The following is a 20,320-nucleotide window of genomic DNA, read 5'->3' as shown; positions in this document are numbered from 1 at the left end:
ATTGTTTTATCTAGCCAAGAATAGAAGCGATAGTATGCCCCGCTGATACTTTTCTACGGCCGAATATATTAGATTCCCAAATCTATCCCTCCCTGCGGCCGTATGTATTATAAATCGGTACGGAGGATCCCTTTAAAAGTATTACGTCGACATTCGCAACTTGGATTTATATAACTATCTCGATTGTCCTACAAAGCTACATATGCAATATTTTCAAAGTACTCACTTTCCGTCCAGCCAAATACAGACTTACAAAACTTAAGAAATTCGTTAGCTTCACTATGCGTCTATCCATTCTCTGTGCTACTTTAGCCTATGCTGCTGTTGAGCTTGTTGCAGCCACTACCTTTGTATTGCTTCTCCCTGATACATAAAATACCTCGGGAACTAGTTCAACTAACAGAGCTTCCCTACCAACAGCACTCAGCACACAACAAAGTGTGGCTGCAGGGGACAGATGGAGTAAACCGATATGAGCGCACCTTCAATAACGTTGCCAATGGTTGGGCTTTGGTTTGGCTATCGAATTGTGAAGGATCTGTATACAAATGGCCGTCCAAATATGGTGACGTTTATCTCGAAGATGATGGAACTTTACATGATGCTAGCGGTTAGTTGACATTTTTTTTGTTTGCTTTCTCTTGACTAATTCTTGGGACTTTTGGACAGGCGAACAAATTGGAACAACCAGAAATCAATGCCTTTCGGAGGGCACAGACGAGGGGATGTGAGATATTACTAGGTAGGCAATGGATAGAAGTCTTGGTCCTATCAGTTTTATCTCAGGTATTGGAAGTGGCACCATTTGTTGAATGGGAGAGATGTTAGTAAATCTGGGCAGTGCAGAAAATCACCACGGGGTTACCTAGATAGATAATATTGAAGAAACTATTACGGGTGACCATGTGCAAATTGCTTGCTGTTATATTATGTGTGTGCGTGTGTATGTCATTTACCCTGACCCCTCGCAGAAAGTTGATTTCCTAACTAGATTAAAATAGGAATCCGTACCCAGCCTAGTGGGGTTGTGGTTTAGAATCCAACTTCGCGAATGATATGCAGGCTACAACAACTTTGTAAATACATGGTAATTGATCTACTAAGATTATCCAAAACTTCCTGACCAGTGAACTTTGAGCCTCACCTGATAAGGCCTATCGCGGCCTGTTTGCCGTTCGCGGTGTTAGGCTGCCCTCATAGCGCGGCCATAATGAGTTCCTAGATAAGGTGGCCAACAGTTGTCCGTGGCTGGGTGTATCTCCGCTAGAAGTTGTGAATGTGTGCCGGAACTGACAGGTTTACTTAGAATTGTGAGTCAACTTGTACAGTAATATGCCACAGCCATCACAGGTTGCTATTATTATCAAGTATTCGGCCCTTCGCGGCCCAATCTTCTATATTTTTAGATCATTTACCCTATACAGTAAATCCTCAATAAGCAGTACCCGATATAGGCAATAGCCAATTGATAAAGGAATATGATTGGTCCCAATATATTCCGCTATCCTCCGACCCCTATTTGTTGCGTAACCGGGATCCTGTAGGCGATAGGGGAAGGATCGGTTATCTTCTATTCTGTGTTTCTAGTTCTTCAATCAATCAATCTACTAAGAGAAGTAATTCCATCTATTACAGTCTGGAGACTCTACATATTGCTGTGATAGCTTCTTCTACCCTTACCTCTGTGATTCGTTTCACCAATATAAGCAACTCTCCGACTCCAACGTGACCTGGTAAGCTGTGGTTACTATAACATTAGAAGCATCTTTGGGGTCTCACCACCAGGTAGAAATGGCAGTGACTTTGGGGTATTAGACCCACACCAAGCGAGTACCCATTTTGTTCAGGGGTCCGAGCGTCCTGCATGCTCAACAGTACATATATAAGGGTATGTCTGAGTACTCTGTAACTTACTACTGTCTCTTTCCCCCCGGTCTTTTTTGGATAATGGATTGAGAATGCATCGTTGTCGTCGATCTTATCTCGTGGTTGCTTTATGGATATCTCTCGTGTTACTGCTATGGGCCAACCTCAGTTTTCTACGCGACATTGCACATTCTGCAGCAACCTTAAGTCCCGGCACACCTTCGCTATTTGACAAAGAATATCCTGCAACAGTTATCATTGCTTCTGTAAAGGGGGACAACTTGTCTTGGGCTGAGAATCGACTTGGACTACAGTCTTATGATGATATCGTGGTCTATGTTGCGGATGACTTCACAGCCGAGCATCACCCACCGTTAAATAAGGGGAGAGAGGCGATGCAATATCTAACATATCTGATTGACCATTATGACCGTCTGCCTGAAATTATGATATTTGTACACGCAAACCGACAAAGCTGGCATAACAACACATTGCTCCAGCGCGATGTCTGTTGGATGCTTAGTCTTCTACGTCGCAGTTATGTTGCAGAGAAAGGGTTTGTCAATCTCTGGTGTGACTGGACTCGGGGTTGCCCTGACTTTCTTCAAATGAATAAAGTCCAGTCAGAGCCAAACTCTCCACGCCACCCTCATTTTCTGCGTGCCCAAAGTGCATTTGGCGATCTTTTTCCCGACCAAGGGATCCCTCCTGTGATTTCCGCCGCTGGAGGTGGCCAGTTTGCTGTTACTCGGCAGGCTGTTAAAAATATTCGTTTGGAACGGCTGGTCTATATGCGAGACTGGTTGGTGCAGACTTCAATGTCAAGTTTTGATGCAGGACAGGTCTTCGAGTTCTTCTGGCATATGATATTTCTGGGAACTTCAGAGTCCGTTGTATGCCCTGAAGAGGCCTTCTGCTATTGCCAATTGTACAGCGTGTGCCTGGACCATAAATATGGCAGCAGTGAATCTGCTAGAGAGGTGTTGTCAGAGTTGAGGAATTTGGAGAGAAGGCGAAATGAAGTGGATCTACTAGTGAATCAGTTAAGGAGTCAGGACTATGTTGCACCAGAGGTACTTCGGAGCATAAGACAGAGTGCTGTCAGCAGTGAACATTATACTGAACCAATCACCTTCCTTCAGACGGAGCTTGACTCCATACAGGGGAGGATTGATAAAATCATCACACTGTCAATATGAAGCAACCAAAGTGTGCTGTTATAAAGAACAAGTTTGTCGTGCCAAATTGGATGGGAGGCGTTCAAGAACGCTGTAAGGGATGAAGAGATGCTACTCGCTTCAAAACTGCAACTGTAAATGCAGGATTATCATTAAAAACATTATTCCCTTCGTTCTGTGTCAAGAAATGTTGAATATTGGTTGAAACAACCTCTACAATCGCATCGCGAAGTCCATTCTCATGAGGCGGGGTAGTGCACCATATATCTTCGACAATGTGCGGGAAACATCCCAAGTTCCAATTTGATTTTGCCCAATTAACGATCCGGCTGCTTGCGAGTTCTCGGAGAGAAAAGATACCAAACTTGTCTGCAGCTAAATATACTCCACGATGACTGCGTGGTATTCCATCTGGCTTTAAATTCATAGAATCATCTACTTGACCGTAGTCTTGGAGATAGCAGAATGACAAAACGCGGGCTATGGTATCAACATTATCGCCCGGTAGGTTGACTTGTGATGACTTTGCTTCCTTATCATGTCTGTTAGAAGTTCGATCATGACTACAACGGGCAAGTCCAGAACTCCACTCACTTTGAACCCATCGTTTAGAGCAGCGTCAAAGAAGGGTGACTGAGAGCAGATGATGGCGCGGTGGCCTTTGAAATTATGTTCTTGACAAGATATTGTCATGTCGGCATATTTCCCGTCATCAAGAAAACTCCTCATCACAACTTCAAGATCTGAGAAACCCATAGTATAATATGCAGTACTTTGAGCTGTTACAGTATCAGGACTCACCGCATGGCCTGTGGAAGGAAGTCGTCCTGATGGGCACAGAAGTAGTTAACTAGATGGCGCAGAGGTTACGTCATCGTGAAGTAAACACAATTCGCCTGGACAGCATATCTTGAAAATCGAAAATCGAGCAGTTAGTAATTAATTTCTCTATTATTCTAGTAAACAGACATCTCTCCAGGCCTGAACCAAACATGATCGTCGCGACGAGTAGATCCGTTTTGCATCATTTCACCATCCTCCATCTCCTCTAGATCCCGAAGAGAATCATCAATATAATCACCAGCAGCTCGATTATACGATTGGACGGTTAGCCAGACGCAGGAAACGGCTACCAATTTACCACACCCCAGATTATGCCACAACACCAGGTAGCGGTAAACCGGCACGTGACCCTTAGTGGTTGAAGGGTAGATGGGTATACAGGTAGATCGTGCCAAGAGTCATCTACCATCTATACCGCCACGAAGGGCTGGATATATAAGGACACTCATTAAGCGTCATGTATTTAGTTCTTCGCGATCAATCTCACATTGTTACTTGGTTACTACCTTTATTACTTTACACTTCACAGTTCACCTTCAAGACAACCCAACCTACAAGTAGGGGAGCTCGCTTAGTATCACTACTTAGCGACTGACTTACTTGGCGCGCACTTCTGGCACGTTCTGCAAGATACTCAATAGGACCCGAGTCCGTGTAAGGCTTAGCATAGCAACGGTACGGTTGCGAGATACTCTTTGAATCCGCAGCGGAACTAGGCAAGTATAACCCCAATCAGCTCCACTCACACTGACCAGTCGGCACCGCGTAACAGTCTGGAAGTCAAGATTTTGATGGCCACATATAGGCTTGTCGAGTTGGATGGATTGCGCATAGTTGACACTTCCACTTCCTGGTTGCCGAACTAAAACTATAAATGTACGTACACGCCATCCAATGACTGTAGCAAGAAAGGAATATTTTCCACTCCGGCAAAGATAGTCTGCCTCTTACAGAGAGCTTCGACTGTACTGGGATCTCAGAGCCGTTTGCCCCTCTGGACAGCATTTCCTGCTTCAGTAAGACGGTCATTGTTGATAAAGAGTAGTACTGACGGCTTCCAGATCTGATTACAGTATCTTCCCAGCGTTAAGGAGAGTAACCGGGAATACTTCAGCAGCTGCTTGAAGGATCTGGTAGTTCACATTCAGTTCGATATATCTTCACTTGAATATCAGTATGAATTTCTTGCCGTATTAGGATATTATCACCTATTTCATCACCATGTCTTTGGAAAACAAAGCTCGAGCTCTTCCACAGCAGGGCAGAATTTCGCCAAGTGACCATCTGAAGAACCCCCTGGAGCAAATAGTCCAACTCGCAGCTAGACCCGAGCTACAGAGCACAGCCAGCATTTTCGATGAAATCAATCGCCGGCAGGCGGAAATAAATGCCAAGGAAGCCGAGCTAGCCAAAGCTCAAAATGATCTTAAGGCCCTGAAAGGTAAAACAGAAGACGCAGTCGAAGTGATGTTTACTGCGAACGAAAAGCTCAAGGCCAAGTTAAGAGGTGTCAAAGAGGAAAATGGGTTACGCCTCCAGTCCCTTGAGGCTAAGGATAAGGATCTCAACGAGCGTGCTGAACAGATAAGCGGACTCAAAAGCGAGCTGAAGAATCTACAGGCGGGCCATTCCCAAGAAATTGAAAAGGCGGCTCAATTATCTCGCGATATTACTTCTCTTCAGGAAAAACTCAAAGAGAAAGAAAAGATGATCGACAAAATGAAGGCTGCTGGCTCTAATTTGAAGACGCTACTATCTGAAGAGCAGAAGAAGAGCGCGGAACTTGAGAAAGAGAGAATAGTATTTCACGAAGAAGGGCAAAAGACTTTAGCACAGCTTCGGAAGCTGGAGAGTTTCGCCGTACGCGGTGCCGAAGCCGACGAAGATACAATGTAAGTTGCCGTTAGACTGTCATGATAGCTGTTTGACCTTTATGTATTAGGATGGACGAATTTTCGAACTTTTGGGATCATGCCACTTCTGAGCTTCGCTACGATCTTGAACCAAAACCTCAGTGTCGAAGCTCTCAGTGTAAGTGCTATCTTACCCCGTATCACATATTATGACTAACACCCCCGTAGACTAAAATGGCTTGGGACAAATTCCAAATGGATAGCGAGCTTGCAGTCCGGCATCATGTCCCCTTACTTGCTTTTAATTCTCCTGCTGCGAAAGGAATGCGACTGGCTGTGATACTAGCCATTCTCGCCCGAGAAATTGACACGAATATTTTCCAGCCAAATTATCTTTTCTCAGACACAGAACTAAGGGTGGTTTTATGTGACCTCGCTACCGTTGACGGCGGGAAAGAGTCGTTCTGTCGGTCTATGTTACTTTCCATCGATCACAGCGCCCAGCAGGTATCTATCCAGTCCAGGATTCAAACTGTGGTGTGTAACGTGTCAAACTCTCTATTCGGTGTGCTCTCAGAAGCCCAATTTGGCGAGTTTCGACAGAGAATAGAAAATGTCGTGACGAGGGCCATTGAGACTTGGCGTCCCATCCAGTCTGCTAGCAAGAAGTACGAGACGGATTTTGAACCGCTCAAGTGGGATGATAATGATTGGACTCAGTTTCAATTTCCCGGCGACAATAATGATCAAAACGAAGCGGCTAACAGCCACCAAGGCAGCAACCTTCTTACCGTTTTCCCCCGTATCTCTTGGGTGAACAATGATAAGCGCCATCCCCACACTTTTGTTGTCCAGCTCATGGCATCTCCAGCTCATGGCATCTCCAGCTCATGGCATCTCCAGCTCATGGCATCTCCAGCTCATGGCATCACAAAACCAATGTGTGGCTGCAGGCCAAGAGAGATATCGAGAGACTCCTAGTCCTAGGATGAATCGAATGGCATCCAAGGGATCAAGGCGAGCATCCATTGCCCAAGGCGCTCTCCCGAATGGAGAACGTTTTTTAGGGGAATCGTGAACCGGTACGTGAAGTACTGGAAAGGGACACCATAATCAAGGTCTACAAAGCTGCTGCGTTTGAGATTTCGGGTACTATATTTCTAGTCTCATGATTGCGGAGTGTTTCTTTCCTATGACAGTAAAATTTTGAGCCATGCATTTCTGAGCTGAAAACAATATACTTGATCGAGATGAGGTTCCTCCTCAACAGAAGGGCATAGAACCCCTATGAGAACGTCAACTATCCCACTAGCATTCGGTATTAACGTAGGGTGACATTAACAAAAATTGGCGAAGGGATCCAACCCGCAAGAAGGTGGTTGGCTGCTTTATATTCCACTCCCCTTAACCCACCTTCCCAAAGACTGTAATCACTCGACTTGGTAGGCGGATGAGCCGATTCTAATTCATTAGCGCCAGGAACGCGGGCCTCATCCTCCAGGATCGCGCTATTTATTCCTGGGAGCTGCGATTCCTCCAGGAGCGGAGGTAATAGGCCCTGTGAGCAAGCAAAGTCGTGCCTGGGAACTTTACTCTGGGCCCTAGGATCCGGGCAACCCTTTTGTAGCTGAGCTGCGTACAGAGTTCACTTAGACTTCCGCTTTAGCCCATGACTCAGGGTCGCCAAAATTTGTGAGGAGCACATGCGCCAACACTCCAGGCCCGTTACCCAGTATTGGAACTTGACTGTCAGCCTCCTTTACGTGTTTGTCTTTAGGTCACTGGCCAATCGGCCACTTGCAAATCATCTCATGGACATTGACAAATCGAGATTTTCGGATGCCGTTAGAAATAGTACCGACAGTGTCGCACATCCCACCGGCTTGCGTTGCGCACCAAATTATGTTTGGGCCTAAGCGGGACAAAACACTACCTGGCGGCAGACTGGAATGGGGTTTGAGGATGGCATCTGGCCTGAAACAACCGTCGATATTCCCTGAGCACGAAAACCCAGTTTTTTCAAGGATATACACGGAAAAGGTCAATAGCCCTAGCGACACGTGGCGACAAACAGAGGTTATACAGCGTCCTTTGTGGTTCATCAAGGACACCAAGTATGGTACAACCCCAAAACAGGACAATTAAAGTAGCGTAAGTATGCCCATCTCATTCGCTGCCCTCTTTTCTAGTCTTCACGTCATATTGATTAGGGTGGCGATCAACGATCTTTAATTTGCCATCATAGCCCATTCCACAAGCGATAAACCATATTCGAGAAAAAATTGCCCTTCCACCAATTTTCTCAGAACCATTAAGAAGCTCAACTGACTTGTCCTCAATAAAGATGGTTAGGACCGTCCTCGTTGACCCAGGTTCAGATCAACAAAGCACTACGAATGAAAGGCAAAGTTTCTAATCGCCAAGCATGATATTTACTGGCATCTAATCTTATGTAGCTTTCAAAGAACGTACAGTCTTCTTTGCCGATGGCAGAAGCAGCTAGAATTTTCTTGTATCACCTTTGTCTTACGGTAGCTCCAGCCCTGGCCGAAGAATGCCACTGGTCTTGCCCTGAGGCGGCAGAATTGAGTCAGCTTTCGGAAACAGTCACCGAATATTTTTGTTTCCGTCACAAGAAGTTATTCCAAGCCTGTGGTATATCAGAATACGAACGTGAATCCTTCTGCTCTGATTTGCATGGGATTCGCCAAATCCGACATTGTGCGGTTCACCGAGTCGCGGTGAACGCGGTCACTATCGCTAAATATGCGAGGAGTGCGCAGAACGTATTAGCAATACTGAAACGTCTGGGTGGAACAGAGTTTCAAAAGGCCTATGGTGGACTAGTACGCTTCATTGACTCATATTTCCTATCATCAATTCCGCTTAATCCCTCTATTGTCAAGTTGGAGCAGTTCCTTCAGACATTCTGGGATGTGCGAAGCCCCTGTACGCGACAAGTAGCTCCAGCCCAACTACGTCTCCAACAACGAAGCGATGATACGTTTGAAAGTTATCCGCTAGTAGAAGGAAAGGCAGCAAATATCCGACGTATGCTACAACTACAAAATACCGCAATGGAAAAAAGACTAGAAAATATTGCAAAAATGGCCGGGGATATTGAGAACTCACTTATCCAGAAAGCCGCTCGCCGGGCGAAGTTAAGTCAGCAAATCGACGAAGCTCAAAAAGAAAAATTGAGGGCACAGCGCAGCCAACAGGAGCGAGTTGAAGCCGACCGAAAAAGAAATGAACGGACACAGCGCAGCCAGCAGGAGATGAAGATGAGCAAGAATAAGCTCGAACTCGTCTGAATGTGATGCTACCTAGTCGAAATTTTACTCTGGTGTCCAAGTTGCTCAAAGACTGTATTGCTCCTGGTACCTTAGTTCTCCCAGAAGCAACCACAGGCCGTTTTTCCAAACGCGTCTCATTTTTCTGTCCACTTTTCTGGTTCCTGGAGCCGTACTTGAGGTTGTAGGAGCAACAAAGCTCCCGGGGCTGGATTGTATGTTTCCGGAGCCTATGGGACCGTCTCTAGGATAGAGTGAAGTGCCTCTTAGGATTAGTATTCCTTAAGTACGAATGAGGAAACTTCAGAGACAGGCACATGGACAGTGGTCAATCCCTTTCGTTAACAGCCCCGGGAACTATACTACTCGTAGAACCTCAGGCCGTTCCTAGAGGTCAGTTACAGGTTGGTCGACCGAAGTGCCTCGAGGATTCGCTGGAGTGTCCCTAGGCTCCAGGAAGTGTAAGTCGGCTCTAGGAGGTTTGTGCTCCTGGAACCTCCAGAACGGTTCCCAGAGGCAGCCACAAGTCTAACAGGGATCGAGTGAAGTGTCTCTGGGATCAATATCTCCCGACAGATTCCAAATAAAGGAACGGTTAGCCGCAGCCTAGTTCCGGCTCCTTTTCTAAAGTGGTTCTTTCGGGGCATTCTGGGGCATGCCCTAGTATACCGAAACGCACGTGATGGCACTAGTCTCTAGCGTCCGTGGAACGATTGGTTCACGGTTGCTCCTCAAGTAGCTGCGGCCCCCGCGCCTTCTTGAGGTCCGTAACACCTATCCCTCGTAGAGCTTCGACAACAAACTATTAGCCCTTCTCCACCCCTCTCGCTCACTTAGTTGCTTATACAACCTAAACCAGCAACCAAAGCGACAGAGCTAATGCTCCGAAGCCAGCTTTCAGGCTAGTTTAGAGCCATACCAAGCACATTTCGCGTCCTCCGCCCGGCAGCATCCGCGGCATAACACACCTTCCTTAGTGACCATTATGACAGTGCAATGATCTATCGTTATCGAGGCTTAGGGCATAATACCCACGAACATCGATGACCGACCGTTATGTGCTGCATACCGGCTTGCATAGCAAGCCACTATTCCCAACAGACATCACCCTGCCTACACGCCCTTAATGGAGTGTAGGATTAAATGCATCAACAGCAGACGGGGACGCGATCTCCCTTTCAACCTCACAGGAGAAAAACTGGCAGTCTCTGCACCCGTGGCCCCAGCGGAGCCAGGGGTAAGTAGAGACGGTAGGCCATCCTTGTGTCTGTGTGTGTGTGTATGTATACGATTCGGTTGACTAGGGGGTAGCGATCGAGAGGTAGGAGCGGAGGAGGGGTTGACCGGGCCTGGTCTTGGAGGATTGGATGGTGTTGACGAAATTTCTGGTGAATTGGAGGAGCGGAAGCAGAGATGAAAGGGTTGGGGGATTAGAAGGGTTTTCGCGTTATGTGATCTAGTTTACCGCCTAGCTATAGTGTCCTGCCGGCAAATCGGGCTACCGCCTGACAGCGAGTATGAATCCATGGCATCATCATCATCATCATCATCTTTTAAGCCCGGGATCTCAATAATCCGATAATATTTAATATTTAATAACTAATAACCCGGCGCAGAAGATCGCTAGTATTCTGCTCGCGTAACTAACTACCTTCTGCGCTGGTATAAGACCCATTGCGAAGCCGGTCTCATCAAAGTTATAGATATCCTCTGGTTGGATACCTTTCTCCTCGATCGCGCGTTGTACCATCAAAAACTATCCTCGTATAGCCTTTGGATCCTCGTTGAGAGCGTGCTGATAATCATATAGTCTAGAGAAGCGTGATCGAAGCTTATCACGCCGTTGAACGAACGAAGAGGGCTAATTTGTCCCTACTGTAGCTAGTGGGGTTTCACCACGCGCAGCGAGTAGTATATTAGCCATATCGCGCACAGTAGAGGGCCGTGGGGCTGCTCCACGCGTATCCATAGAGATAGTCCACTCAGTAAGCGAATCCTCTTCGTATTGAGTTAATTTATGGCCTGTTGGGTGGGTATTAGTGCGTGAGACTTTGCCATGAGCACGCGTCTAAAGTAGAACGTGGTATTTCGTATAGCTTCGCTGCTTCGCGTATAGATTTGATGCAGCCATCTTTTAAATCGGGTAGAGCCAATAAAGTCTTGCCCTCTTTATTCGCCAATTTCTGCGAAGATTCAGTGCGAATGGGTGGCATGGTAGGCGGTTGAACTAGGTAGGGTTGCAGAAGACGCGATTTTGGATGGGGTGGCCAGATCGGCCGGCAATTACGTTATTGACAGAAAACCAGTTCTTCTACGATCTAACACCAAGATCCCTTATTAAGGTGAAGGAGAAACATGAAAAAGGAATCGGTCGCAGAACCTGAAGGGATGACTACGCACAGCAAGGAAAGGAAGAAAGGCGAAAAAACGAGGCACTCTCTGACATGAGCTATCGAGAGTGGGAAAGCAAAGGAAAAGGCCTGTATGCCTCGGAAGAAAACAGTCGAACGCTGGTCCTGGCCGCAAACAGCGGAAAACGTCCGCAGAGGGAATCCCTATCAATATCACTGGTTCTAAATGTGCTGGATTAGATTTCACGAAAAGCACAGTAAGAGCAGAATATATAGGGGCAATACTCACGTAGCATTCAACAGAGTTAAAATTAAGCCCGTCATTGACCACACAATACCCATCCGTATTATACCCAATGTTACTCGAAAACTGTTCGCAATTGTAGTCTGTATGGAATATACAACGACATCTGCTGCGGTCATCACAGGCGGCAATATTCAGACTCTTGGTGTTGGCTGGTTTCCAAAGTGCTGCACAGCCGCTCCCTTGATAGCTTTGTTGTCCAACATAGTCGGAACAGCCATCATTGCTGTAATAATTGATTTGGGCAGTAAAACCCGATGCGAGGGTAACAAATATAGAGATGTAAGGAAAACGCATTTTCATACGAACAGGAAAGATATTAAAGAAGAACAGAATAATAGCACCATGGATATGCTTAGCATATCATATCAAGGTATGGTTGCTGAACGTAAAAATTAGAGTAGTATTTAAGGCTCTTCGTTGAAGTTTATATAAGGCCCTAAGAACGCTAGACTGAACTATTAATTAATAATATGTACGGCCGTAGAGAAGTATACAGACTAGAGAATGTAATGTATACGGCCGTAGAAAGGTCTCGGTGGGAAATAGTTGAGCCCGCCTGAGCTCATCGGCAATATGCACCGTGTACCTTAGCCCTCTATGGGTATTTCAACCTGCCACATGACATGCGTTCTTTCTTCAATCAATCAACCTTGGGCATTCAAGATTGGTTCCGCTTGAGCCTACCCTCTATCTCATTTGCCTATAGCGATTACTAGCCTATACTGTCTCAGCTTGCCCCGACAGTTATTCTTTGTAAGTACGAAAGTGTACAGTGGCACCGCAAAAGTCCGAGACCACCCGAAGTATATTTCTTTACCGCCTCCTTATTGGGGACATACCGCTAACTAACTACAACTTATGAGTGGTGCGGCCACTATTTGCCGGCAGAATAATTAACGTGATACTTCTGGTGGTCTCGGACTTTGGCAGTGCCACTATGTGTGCCGAAATTCGAGTAAAAACAACCTACTGTATGGTTCTTGAAATACATAAGTACTGAAGTGGGAAATCTCAAGGCAACCTGGTCGGCACAGGCAGGTCGAGGCATGAGAGAGACAAGGGACAGAGTCGTAGGCAGAGGCAGAACAAACCCCCAGCAGCCTACAGGAGGATAGAGTCGTTCTGTCGGCAAACGCCCTGCCAACAGCAGATTTACCTTCATAGGTAGAAGAATTCAAGGGATGTTAGACTCTTGAGAGAAAAAACTAGAAAAATGAGATGTAAAACTCCATTGAAAAGGCGTCCAATCCCACTTCACTTCCGCCGTGTGTGATGTATATCTTCACGTCCCCGGTTTAAAGTATACATACGATTTCAGCTGAAATCCACCAACACAAAACGGACAAACAGACCGCAAAACAATGACTAAGCTAAGTAATGTTACAAGATCCCCCAGGACGGTATAAAATATGGCATCTACTACGGTGTTTTGGGCTGATCCACACTCGCCCTTGAATGGCGTTACGAATTGCTGAGGTCATTTAACTAGTTAACATGAAATAGGTTACTCTTACAGTCAGCGTTCATTAGTATTTGGAACATGCTACATGGCCCACTTGTGTTTCTGCACAGGCGGAAGTACCAATGAACGGGCCGTCCACCCGGCTTCTATATTCACACCTGGGGAACAGGAATACTGGGTGACCACTTACAGGACTATGGCCTCCCCCCTTACAGGGTGTATGACGACACCGCCGATATTAAGGTAAGTACATCCTTTTCAATGGATCGTTGGAACCGCGATGTCGACAGGATCGTCCTGGATGCCGCCTCAAGCGATCCGGTCGAGCAGCCCAAGGTCAAGACAGCCATCGTCTGCCCCCTACCATATACGGCACTGGAATTGGTCCAGGTAGGAAGCGCAGTGTTCAAATTCAGGATCTGGAAAAGGCCTCTCTACGCAGAGTGGAAGCGCTTACCGTCTTTCCGGGTCAGAACGAGTAGAGAAACATTCAAGTCGCATATTTAGCGGATGCGTATGTTATTGTTGTGGAGGAAACCTTGAAAGGGGGCGAGAAGGCCGATTGGAGCGGCCATGGGTACTACTTTGTTAAACGGGCAGCATATTTGGAAAGGTGTGGCGAAGCAGTTTCCACCGATAGGTTCAAGAAGGGTTATCTGAAAAAACCCACGATGTTGAACCGCTTTCCGTGGAGGAGTGTCTTAGTCTAATTCAAGGGGACCCTGTGCCAGGCCTGGTGATCTAGAGAGTAAAAAGTCTGCGTATTGGAAGTCCCATCCGCAGAAATGGTTGGAAGCCACGTCAACCACCCTTATGGAGTATGTGAACGTACTATAGTACTAGAAAGGGGATAGCAAGATCATCAGGCGGGGCAGGAAGCTATCGTGTAGTAATCGGCAAACAGCTCGCATTCAATGTGTGAAGAACCATTTCTGTCATTTTATATACTTCATCGACTGATACGATATGCCCAAACAAGGCCTAATGGTCAAGCTAATTTGGACTTGAGCCTGTACGTCTTGCTGGGCGATTTAGGGCCGGGAACAACAATTGGAAATCTTCGCTGGGCGTGGAAACGCTTATTGGATTTGGACTCATTGATATTTTGCTCTTGTGACTCTCCTCATAGCGCGAGCTAGTTCAAAAAATGGACAGGGAAGGAGGTCAAGCCCAAACTGTTGGATCGATCTTACCACACTGTGGGTTGTCGAAAAACCAGTTGCTCGGTTTCATAGTTCTTAGCATGGTCGTCACTAGCTGCTATTAGGGATCTACTTACTCAGGGTATAACGGTTTTAATTGGGTTGAGCGGTATCGAAAAATGGTCTTGCTATTCGGAAAACAACAGTTTGTGGTGAACATGTTCCCAGTGGCATGAACCTACCCAGCTCGTACTATGGAAGCTATCCTCCCTATTTCTGGACATTTCCCGTACAAAATACCGAAGAGTGTATGAGGAATCTCATATCAGGAGTAAAATAGGTCGTTGAGTCGATCCATTAGTCGCACTAGTCTCTAATTGTTGATGAGTATTGTGTCCAGTCCAGTCCACCTGGTAGATGCCGATTTCAATGGCTGTTTGCTCTTAACTTCGTGGAATTCGCTACGGACACCACTTGGTAAGAACCACTTATCATGTAAAATAAAATGTAGAGTTCCTATTCTAAAAACTGAAGGACACAGAATGTGGAGATCTTTGGCAAATTGACGAGGCCCAATGGAGAAAACCTTTTAATCTACGCAATATGCCAGGGGTGATCGCTCTTCCTGATGTACGGCGCCATGGCCGAGACATTTTCTTTCAAAGCCGTCGCTTGAACATTGCCATCCCCGAAGTAGGCGAAGCGCCGCCCGCTCCAGTACGTGAATTTATAATCCTCATAGCTTGGTGGCGCATTGAGCGTCTTCAGGTAGTGAATAGTCTACGGTTGGTCAGTCAGTCAATTGTCCTTCGCCAGAACCGGGTTCTACTCACCGCGCCTGGCCAGATCCATGCCTTGCCGTTCTTCTTATACCAGCTGCGGCAAGTGTCGCTCCAGACAGTTTCCTTGGACTTGTGGAAAAGTTCAAGATGGTAGATGAAGTCGTCGCATGCTTCCTGTGTCACTTCAATTGACTTAATGCCCTCCTCTTGCATTTTCCGGAATATCTTAATGAAGTGTTCGGAAGCGGTCTCCAGCTGCATAGGAAGCTTGTCAGTCATGGTCTGCTGTAAGATAGGGAGCTCAGGAATGGAGGTTGATTTACCGCTGGAAGGATGGTTCCGCTGCAAACGCAGTTAATATAAGCACAGGGTTCAGGGAAACATAGGAGGGAGATGCTTACTTGGCCCATGTCCCGCCCACACCAACCATGACGAAGTAGTTGGGATAGCTTGGAGCGGTCAATCCAAGATAGAGGCTGCATGGCGGTCAGTACAACGATTATGCGAGCGTCAGTCCATCCACTTACTTTGGATCGTCCTTCCACTCGTCCTGCATGTTAATCCCATCTCCGTTGGTAAGTTTGAAATGAGGGGCGTAGGGAATGTCGAACTGCGCGCGTGATCAGTGTGAATCGATCAGATTTCTGCAATCAGTGCCAACTTACCCCGGTAGCGCACACCAGGATGTCAACCTTGTGAAGCACTCCATCGGAGTCAATCAGGCCTTCGGGTACGATCTTGGAGATTTCGTTGAAGATTGGCTGAACGTTATCCTGAGTGAGAGCTTCGAGATAACCGTCTCCCGGAGTAATCCGACGGCAGCCTGGGAGCCATTTGGGAATCAAATGTTCCTGAAGCTTCGTCAGCACGGCTCAATCTTTCCCGCATTGGGCAATGTATCGCCATACCTTCAGCTCCTCATGTCCTGGCCCAATCCGATTGTGCATCTCCTCCGTCATCACGACATGCATCTGCTTCTGCAGATCTGTTCCTCGCTGGAAGAAGGGGAACAGGAGATTCACCTCCGCCTCGATTTTCTGTCGCATATTGAGCAGGAAATCAGGGTCCTCCCTGAATTTGCGTTTCTCCTCATCGGTGAAGACGTATTGCCGACTTGCAGCGTTCTCTTCCCCCCCCCTTGAGGTCTTCCTTCAGCACATTTCCCCCGAAAGGAGGACTGATCCAAGTGGGTGATCGCATGAACAGTTTGAGGCCCTTTGCAACTGTTTAAACGAGTCAGCATGTTCTGGAGTTACCTTCGTACACACCCTACCTTTTTGGAGCTCTGGGACTACCTGAATGGCGGTCGACCCAGTACCAATAACTATGAAACAGATCAGTCAGTGACAGAACATGTCATATCGAACAGCGAGGCCTACTGCCAACCGTCTTGCCTACGAAATCCACCGACTCGTCCCAGTGCGATGGATGCATCTTTGGTCCTGCAAAGTCATATAATCCTTCGATTTCAGGCCCTATGCAGTTGTCGTCAGTCATCCACATCCAAATGATGGAGCCGAACACCAACATTTCCATTTATTGAGGTTTCCCGTCGCGTTCACTAGGACGTGCGACCAGTCCTCCCTGGTTTCTCCAGTGTTGGTGTCCTCGATAACGATTTTGTAGATTCCTTCCCTGGGATGCCATGTGGCCTCCACCACCTTCGAATTCACCTGGACGAAGCGCTGGCATTGATGTTTATCCGCGAATTCTACCGTAACGCATTTCATCAGTCCGGGCCCACCCGCAACCTCGGCTGAGCGAGGGTGTTTTACTCACTGCGGAAGTACTCCAGGATTTCCGGCGCATACGCGAAGTAGGTAGACCAATCGGGATGGGGTTCGAAGCTGTAGGTGTAGATCTGCCCGTAACTCAGCTGGTTGCTCTCGTCTCTGGCTATGTTCAGACTATACTCACATGCGACGGAATCTGTCTCGACTCGTTAGTCGACGTATACCATACGAAGGTGCTTTTCTGGAATTGACTTACATCACAGGCGCAACCTATAGGAGGAACCATTCATTAGTCTTACATCGCCATGGATTACAAATGGACTAAGTTATAGTTACCTGGGTATCTGTAAAAGGCACGAGGTTAGCAGCGTTCGACGTCAACCACAGCGACTTGGGACACTGACTTATTCTCATACCATGTCCCGCAAATATTGTCATTCTTCTCGTAGATAGCCAGCTCCCAGGTGTTGGGATCCATCTGATGTTGCATCTTGTAGGCGAGACATATCCCTACATGCAAGTGAGCAGCGCGTCGTGTCATGCGAACATGGCAAGCCAAACGTACCTGAAGCCCCAGCGCCGATACATGCTACGCGGATCTTCGTCTTTTTGGAGTGCCATGTATTGGGCAGGACATAGTTGCGACCTGACCCGTTCTGGGGATATCCGAACTCGTTCAGACGATCAGCGGAAACAGCTGGTTTGTCTGCTCCGTTGGAGTGTTCGCCTTCAGTCGAGACACTCTTGATGCCGTCATCGTTCACCCCGTTGGAGCCAGCCAATGGACCCTTCAGCGCAGGAGACATCGGGAAAGGCCTGGTCGTCAATCTAATGGTAGGTAACTGGAAGGGCTTCTAATAGTCAACTACTGATGATGGCCAGTTATCAGGTACTAAATAGTAGCGAGATGCTGCGATACTCCATCAACCTAAATCTCAGCTCGGAAGCCCTCAGTACACTATAATCCGTTTTATTTTACCGCGGGTTCCCAGATGGCCGTCAAAGCCATCGGTGCTCGTCGCCAGATCAGCTGCCACGCACGGAAATACGAATTCCGAGCCACTCGGCTATGGGGCAACCGAGCCTCACCATGGGGCAACGCTCGCCAACCCCGCGCCAGGCAATAGTTGGGCTTTACATGAATAATTAAGTGGTAGTCGACATGGGGCAGTTTTCGCCGCAATTGTGAAAGAATCCAACGATCTGGTCTTCTTCTTGCTGACAATGGCCCTCCTTCTTTCTTCCCAGCGAGTTACCACTCGCTCCACATTACGGTGCCTCTCATCTATTCGCGGTGTATCCAATAGGACTGCACACAATCAACGATTTGGTGCAATCGTTACTGGTGGGGCATCAGGCATAGGCGAAGCAACGGCGAGAAAACTGGCCAGTCGCGGCATCAATGTTGTCATCGCGGATCTCAATGATGCCCATGGTAGGGACTTGGCATCAGAGATCTCGTCGACCTACTCGGTGGACGCTCAATTCGTGACGACAGATGTCACAAAAGAGGAGGATGTTAAGGGGATGGTCGACTTTGCTGTGCAAAGATGGGGACGCCTCGACTATGCCGCCAACTGTGCTGGCATCTGCGTCGAGACTGCCCGCGATGAGGAAGTCAGTGTTTCGACCGACATATTTGACAAGTACGTACATAAAATTATTTGTAGATCGCGCAGCCTTCGACGTGGACTGACAGCCTCATATAGAACATACAAAATAAATCAACGGGGACTCTGGCTCTGCCAGAAGTATGAAGCACTTCAGATGCAGAAACAAGGTCCACTTCCTGTCGAATATACACCCCCTTCGACGTTTCCTCTTGCTCCTCAACGAGGAGCCATAGTAAATGTGTCATCCATGTCAGGCCTAACTGCCATGGGTCTTGCGGCTTATACTCCAACCAAGTTCGCCGTTCTCGGTATCACCATGAACTCCGCTCGGTTCTATGGCCCACACGGCATCCGGGTGAATGCTATCTGTCCTGGCCTGACCATGACGCAGATGCTCGAGGTCACTTATGGCAAGGACGGAAAGGAAGGCAGCGCTGAGAGTCAGAATAGTTCCGCCCTTTCTTTGATTCCATTGCGCCGACTGGCATTTGCACAAGAACAAGCGAATGCCATCAGCTTCTTGCTGAGCCCAGAAGCGAGCTACATCAATGGAGCACATCTGGTGGTTGATGGGGGATATACCCCGGTTCGATAGGGCGGAGAATAATTGGAATTATGTGAATAACGAGTACAATTATGGGTGTAACTATGCTCACAATATTGAACCTAGAAGGGGGCAAAATTGTGAGTAAAGCTGTCCGTAGGACTCGTGTGGCCGGGGCTAACTAGGCATAATCGATTGTACGTATGATGGCAAGCTTGATGGCAGGTCATGACATGTGTTCTTTTCATTACCTATCCCTGTTTACTCCAACGGGAGGTTATGAAAAAATTGAATTTACTCTACTTTGAATTCAAAATATTCCACAATGACTCTCATCCCACGTGCTAAAAAGGCTAACGAAGAGAGCTCCGTAACACTTAGAATGAAGAAGTGTGACGATTTCTGGGGAGTGCTTTTGGCAGCTACCACTGGCACAATTCAGTCCGTCGGGATTATAGAATTGGATCTTTTTATGATGAGCATCGAGTTGTACTTGTTTTGAGTTCCATGACCCATGATTAGGCAACGCAATCCTATCAAGACATTGATCAGGGAAGTCCTGCTATTTACAGCATCAATGTAAATGTTAGACCCTGTTGCCTGTTGGATTCTCCTAAGACCGATGCGCGCACCACCGCAGCAACCCTCCAGAGTGAGCGCCAGCTAGAGTGGCCGAAGAGGCTTGAGTGCCTTTGGTGCAGGTGGTTTTGCGAGAAGCCCAGAGGCGGCAAAATCCTTGAATTCCTGGCTAGCAATATGCTGCTCAAAGGCCTCACGGCCAGAGTATTTCTCGAAAACGTGGAAAATATCAGGGTTGACATCGTCGCGCGAGATAACATACTCGAGAGTTCCAGTCTCGTTGAGGGTCAACTTGAGAAGGCCAAGTAGATGACGTTCAACTTCGTCGCCGCCATGCGGCACAGCAAGCAGCTGGGGGAAAACCGTCAGTGAACGAGTAAATGAAGAATGCGGCGATGGATACGAACAGTTGCGTAGAGGACGAATTCGTCCTCGGGTAATACGGGGAACTGCATATCCATGTTGGCAATTTTTTCATCCGATGACCAGGCTGTGACAAATCTAAACAAATCTAAAGCCCCAGCGTGGATTGCTGGTCTTAAATAGTGGTGAGAGTTATGGCGCCCAATCAAGTTCTGAGCCGACGACTATGCCTAGGTGGTGTCTGAAACTTAATCCTTCAAAAAGTCGTTTTCGTTTTCGAACATCCCCAGGCGTTGAAGAATTTCATTGGAAGTAGTGGGATCCCCATTCATTACTAACGTGTCTAGTTTCAGAATTCCAACTCAGTCGAAATGAGAATAACCACGCCTAGTACCTGAGCATCCCAAACAA

General features: G+C 47.2%; 7 protein-coding genes across 7 annotated transcripts; 4 read left to right on the top strand and 3 right to left on the bottom strand.

The window, feature by feature from the left end:
* Window positions 1-3,126: 3,126 nt before the first annotated feature.
* On the bottom strand, window positions 3,127-3,800 carry N7458_001014 (BTB/POZ domain-containing protein; the record flags this gene model as incomplete). The annotated part of the gene is made up of 2 exons (XM_056904408.1): window positions 3,127-3,576; window positions 3,639-3,800. The coding sequence occupies 2 exons, from the start codon at window positions 3,798-3,800 to the stop codon at window positions 3,127-3,129; spliced, it is 612 nt and encodes a 203-aa protein (XP_056772175.1).
* Window positions 3,801-5,108: 1,308 nt separating this feature from the next.
* On the top strand, window positions 5,109-6,679 carry N7458_001013 (uncharacterized protein; the record flags this gene model as incomplete). Its single annotated transcript, XM_056904407.1, has 3 exons — window positions 5,109-5,779; window positions 5,903-5,918; window positions 5,969-6,679. Coding segments are annotated over 3 exons (1,398 nt in total), but the record flags the coding sequence as incomplete, so codon positions are not given.
* A 2,168-nt stretch (window positions 6,680-8,847) lies between these two features.
* On the top strand, window positions 8,848-9,054 carry N7458_001012 (uncharacterized protein; the record flags this gene model as incomplete). Its single annotated transcript, XM_056904406.1, has 1 exon — window positions 8,848-9,054. The coding sequence occupies one exon, from the start codon at window positions 8,848-8,850 to the stop codon at window positions 9,052-9,054; it is 207 nt and encodes a 68-aa protein (XP_056772173.1).
* A 4,360-nt stretch (window positions 9,055-13,414) lies between these two features.
* Window positions 13,415-13,635, top strand: N7458_001011 (uncharacterized protein; the record flags this gene model as incomplete). Its single annotated transcript, XM_056904405.1, has 2 exons — window positions 13,415-13,543; window positions 13,570-13,635. The coding sequence occupies 2 exons, from the start codon at window positions 13,415-13,417 to the stop codon at window positions 13,633-13,635; spliced, it is 195 nt and encodes a 64-aa protein (XP_056772172.1).
* A 1,254-nt stretch (window positions 13,636-14,889) lies between these two features.
* On the bottom strand, window positions 14,890-17,616 carry N7458_001010 (flavin-containing monooxygenase; the record flags this gene model as incomplete). The annotated part of the gene is made up of 12 exons (XM_056904404.1): window positions 14,890-15,075; window positions 15,129-15,402; window positions 15,479-15,553; window positions 15,605-15,687; window positions 15,743-15,928; window positions 15,986-16,190; window positions 16,236-16,401; window positions 16,457-16,552; window positions 16,579-16,833; window positions 16,857-16,984; window positions 17,227-17,320; window positions 17,376-17,616. 12 exons carry the CDS (start codon window positions 17,614-17,616, stop codon window positions 14,890-14,892), a joined length of 1,989 nt encoding a protein of 662 aa, XP_056772171.1.
* Window positions 17,617-18,034: 418 nt separating this feature from the next.
* On the top strand, window positions 18,035-19,018 carry N7458_001009 (SDR family NAD(P)-dependent oxidoreductase; the record flags this gene model as incomplete). The annotated part of the gene is made up of 1 exon (XM_056904403.1): window positions 18,035-19,018. The coding sequence occupies one exon, from the start codon at window positions 18,035-18,037 to the stop codon at window positions 19,016-19,018; it is 984 nt and encodes a 327-aa protein (XP_056772170.1).
* A 612-nt stretch (window positions 19,019-19,630) lies between these two features.
* On the bottom strand, window positions 19,631-20,007 carry N7458_001008 (putative quinol monooxygenase; the record flags this gene model as incomplete). Its single annotated transcript, XM_056904402.1, has 2 exons — window positions 19,631-19,897; window positions 19,954-20,007. 2 exons carry the CDS (start codon window positions 20,005-20,007, stop codon window positions 19,631-19,633), a joined length of 321 nt encoding a protein of 106 aa, XP_056772169.1.
* Between the last annotated feature and the right edge of the window lie 313 nt (window positions 20,008-20,320).

This window comes from Penicillium daleae (assembly GCF_028827525.1).
Source record: "Penicillium daleae strain IBT 16125 chromosome Unknown utg000001l_segment0_segment0, whole genome shotgun sequence".
NCBI lineage: Eukaryota > Fungi > Ascomycota > Eurotiomycetes > Eurotiales > Aspergillaceae > Penicillium > Penicillium daleae.
This window is presented reverse-complemented; position numbering and strand designations above follow the sequence as displayed.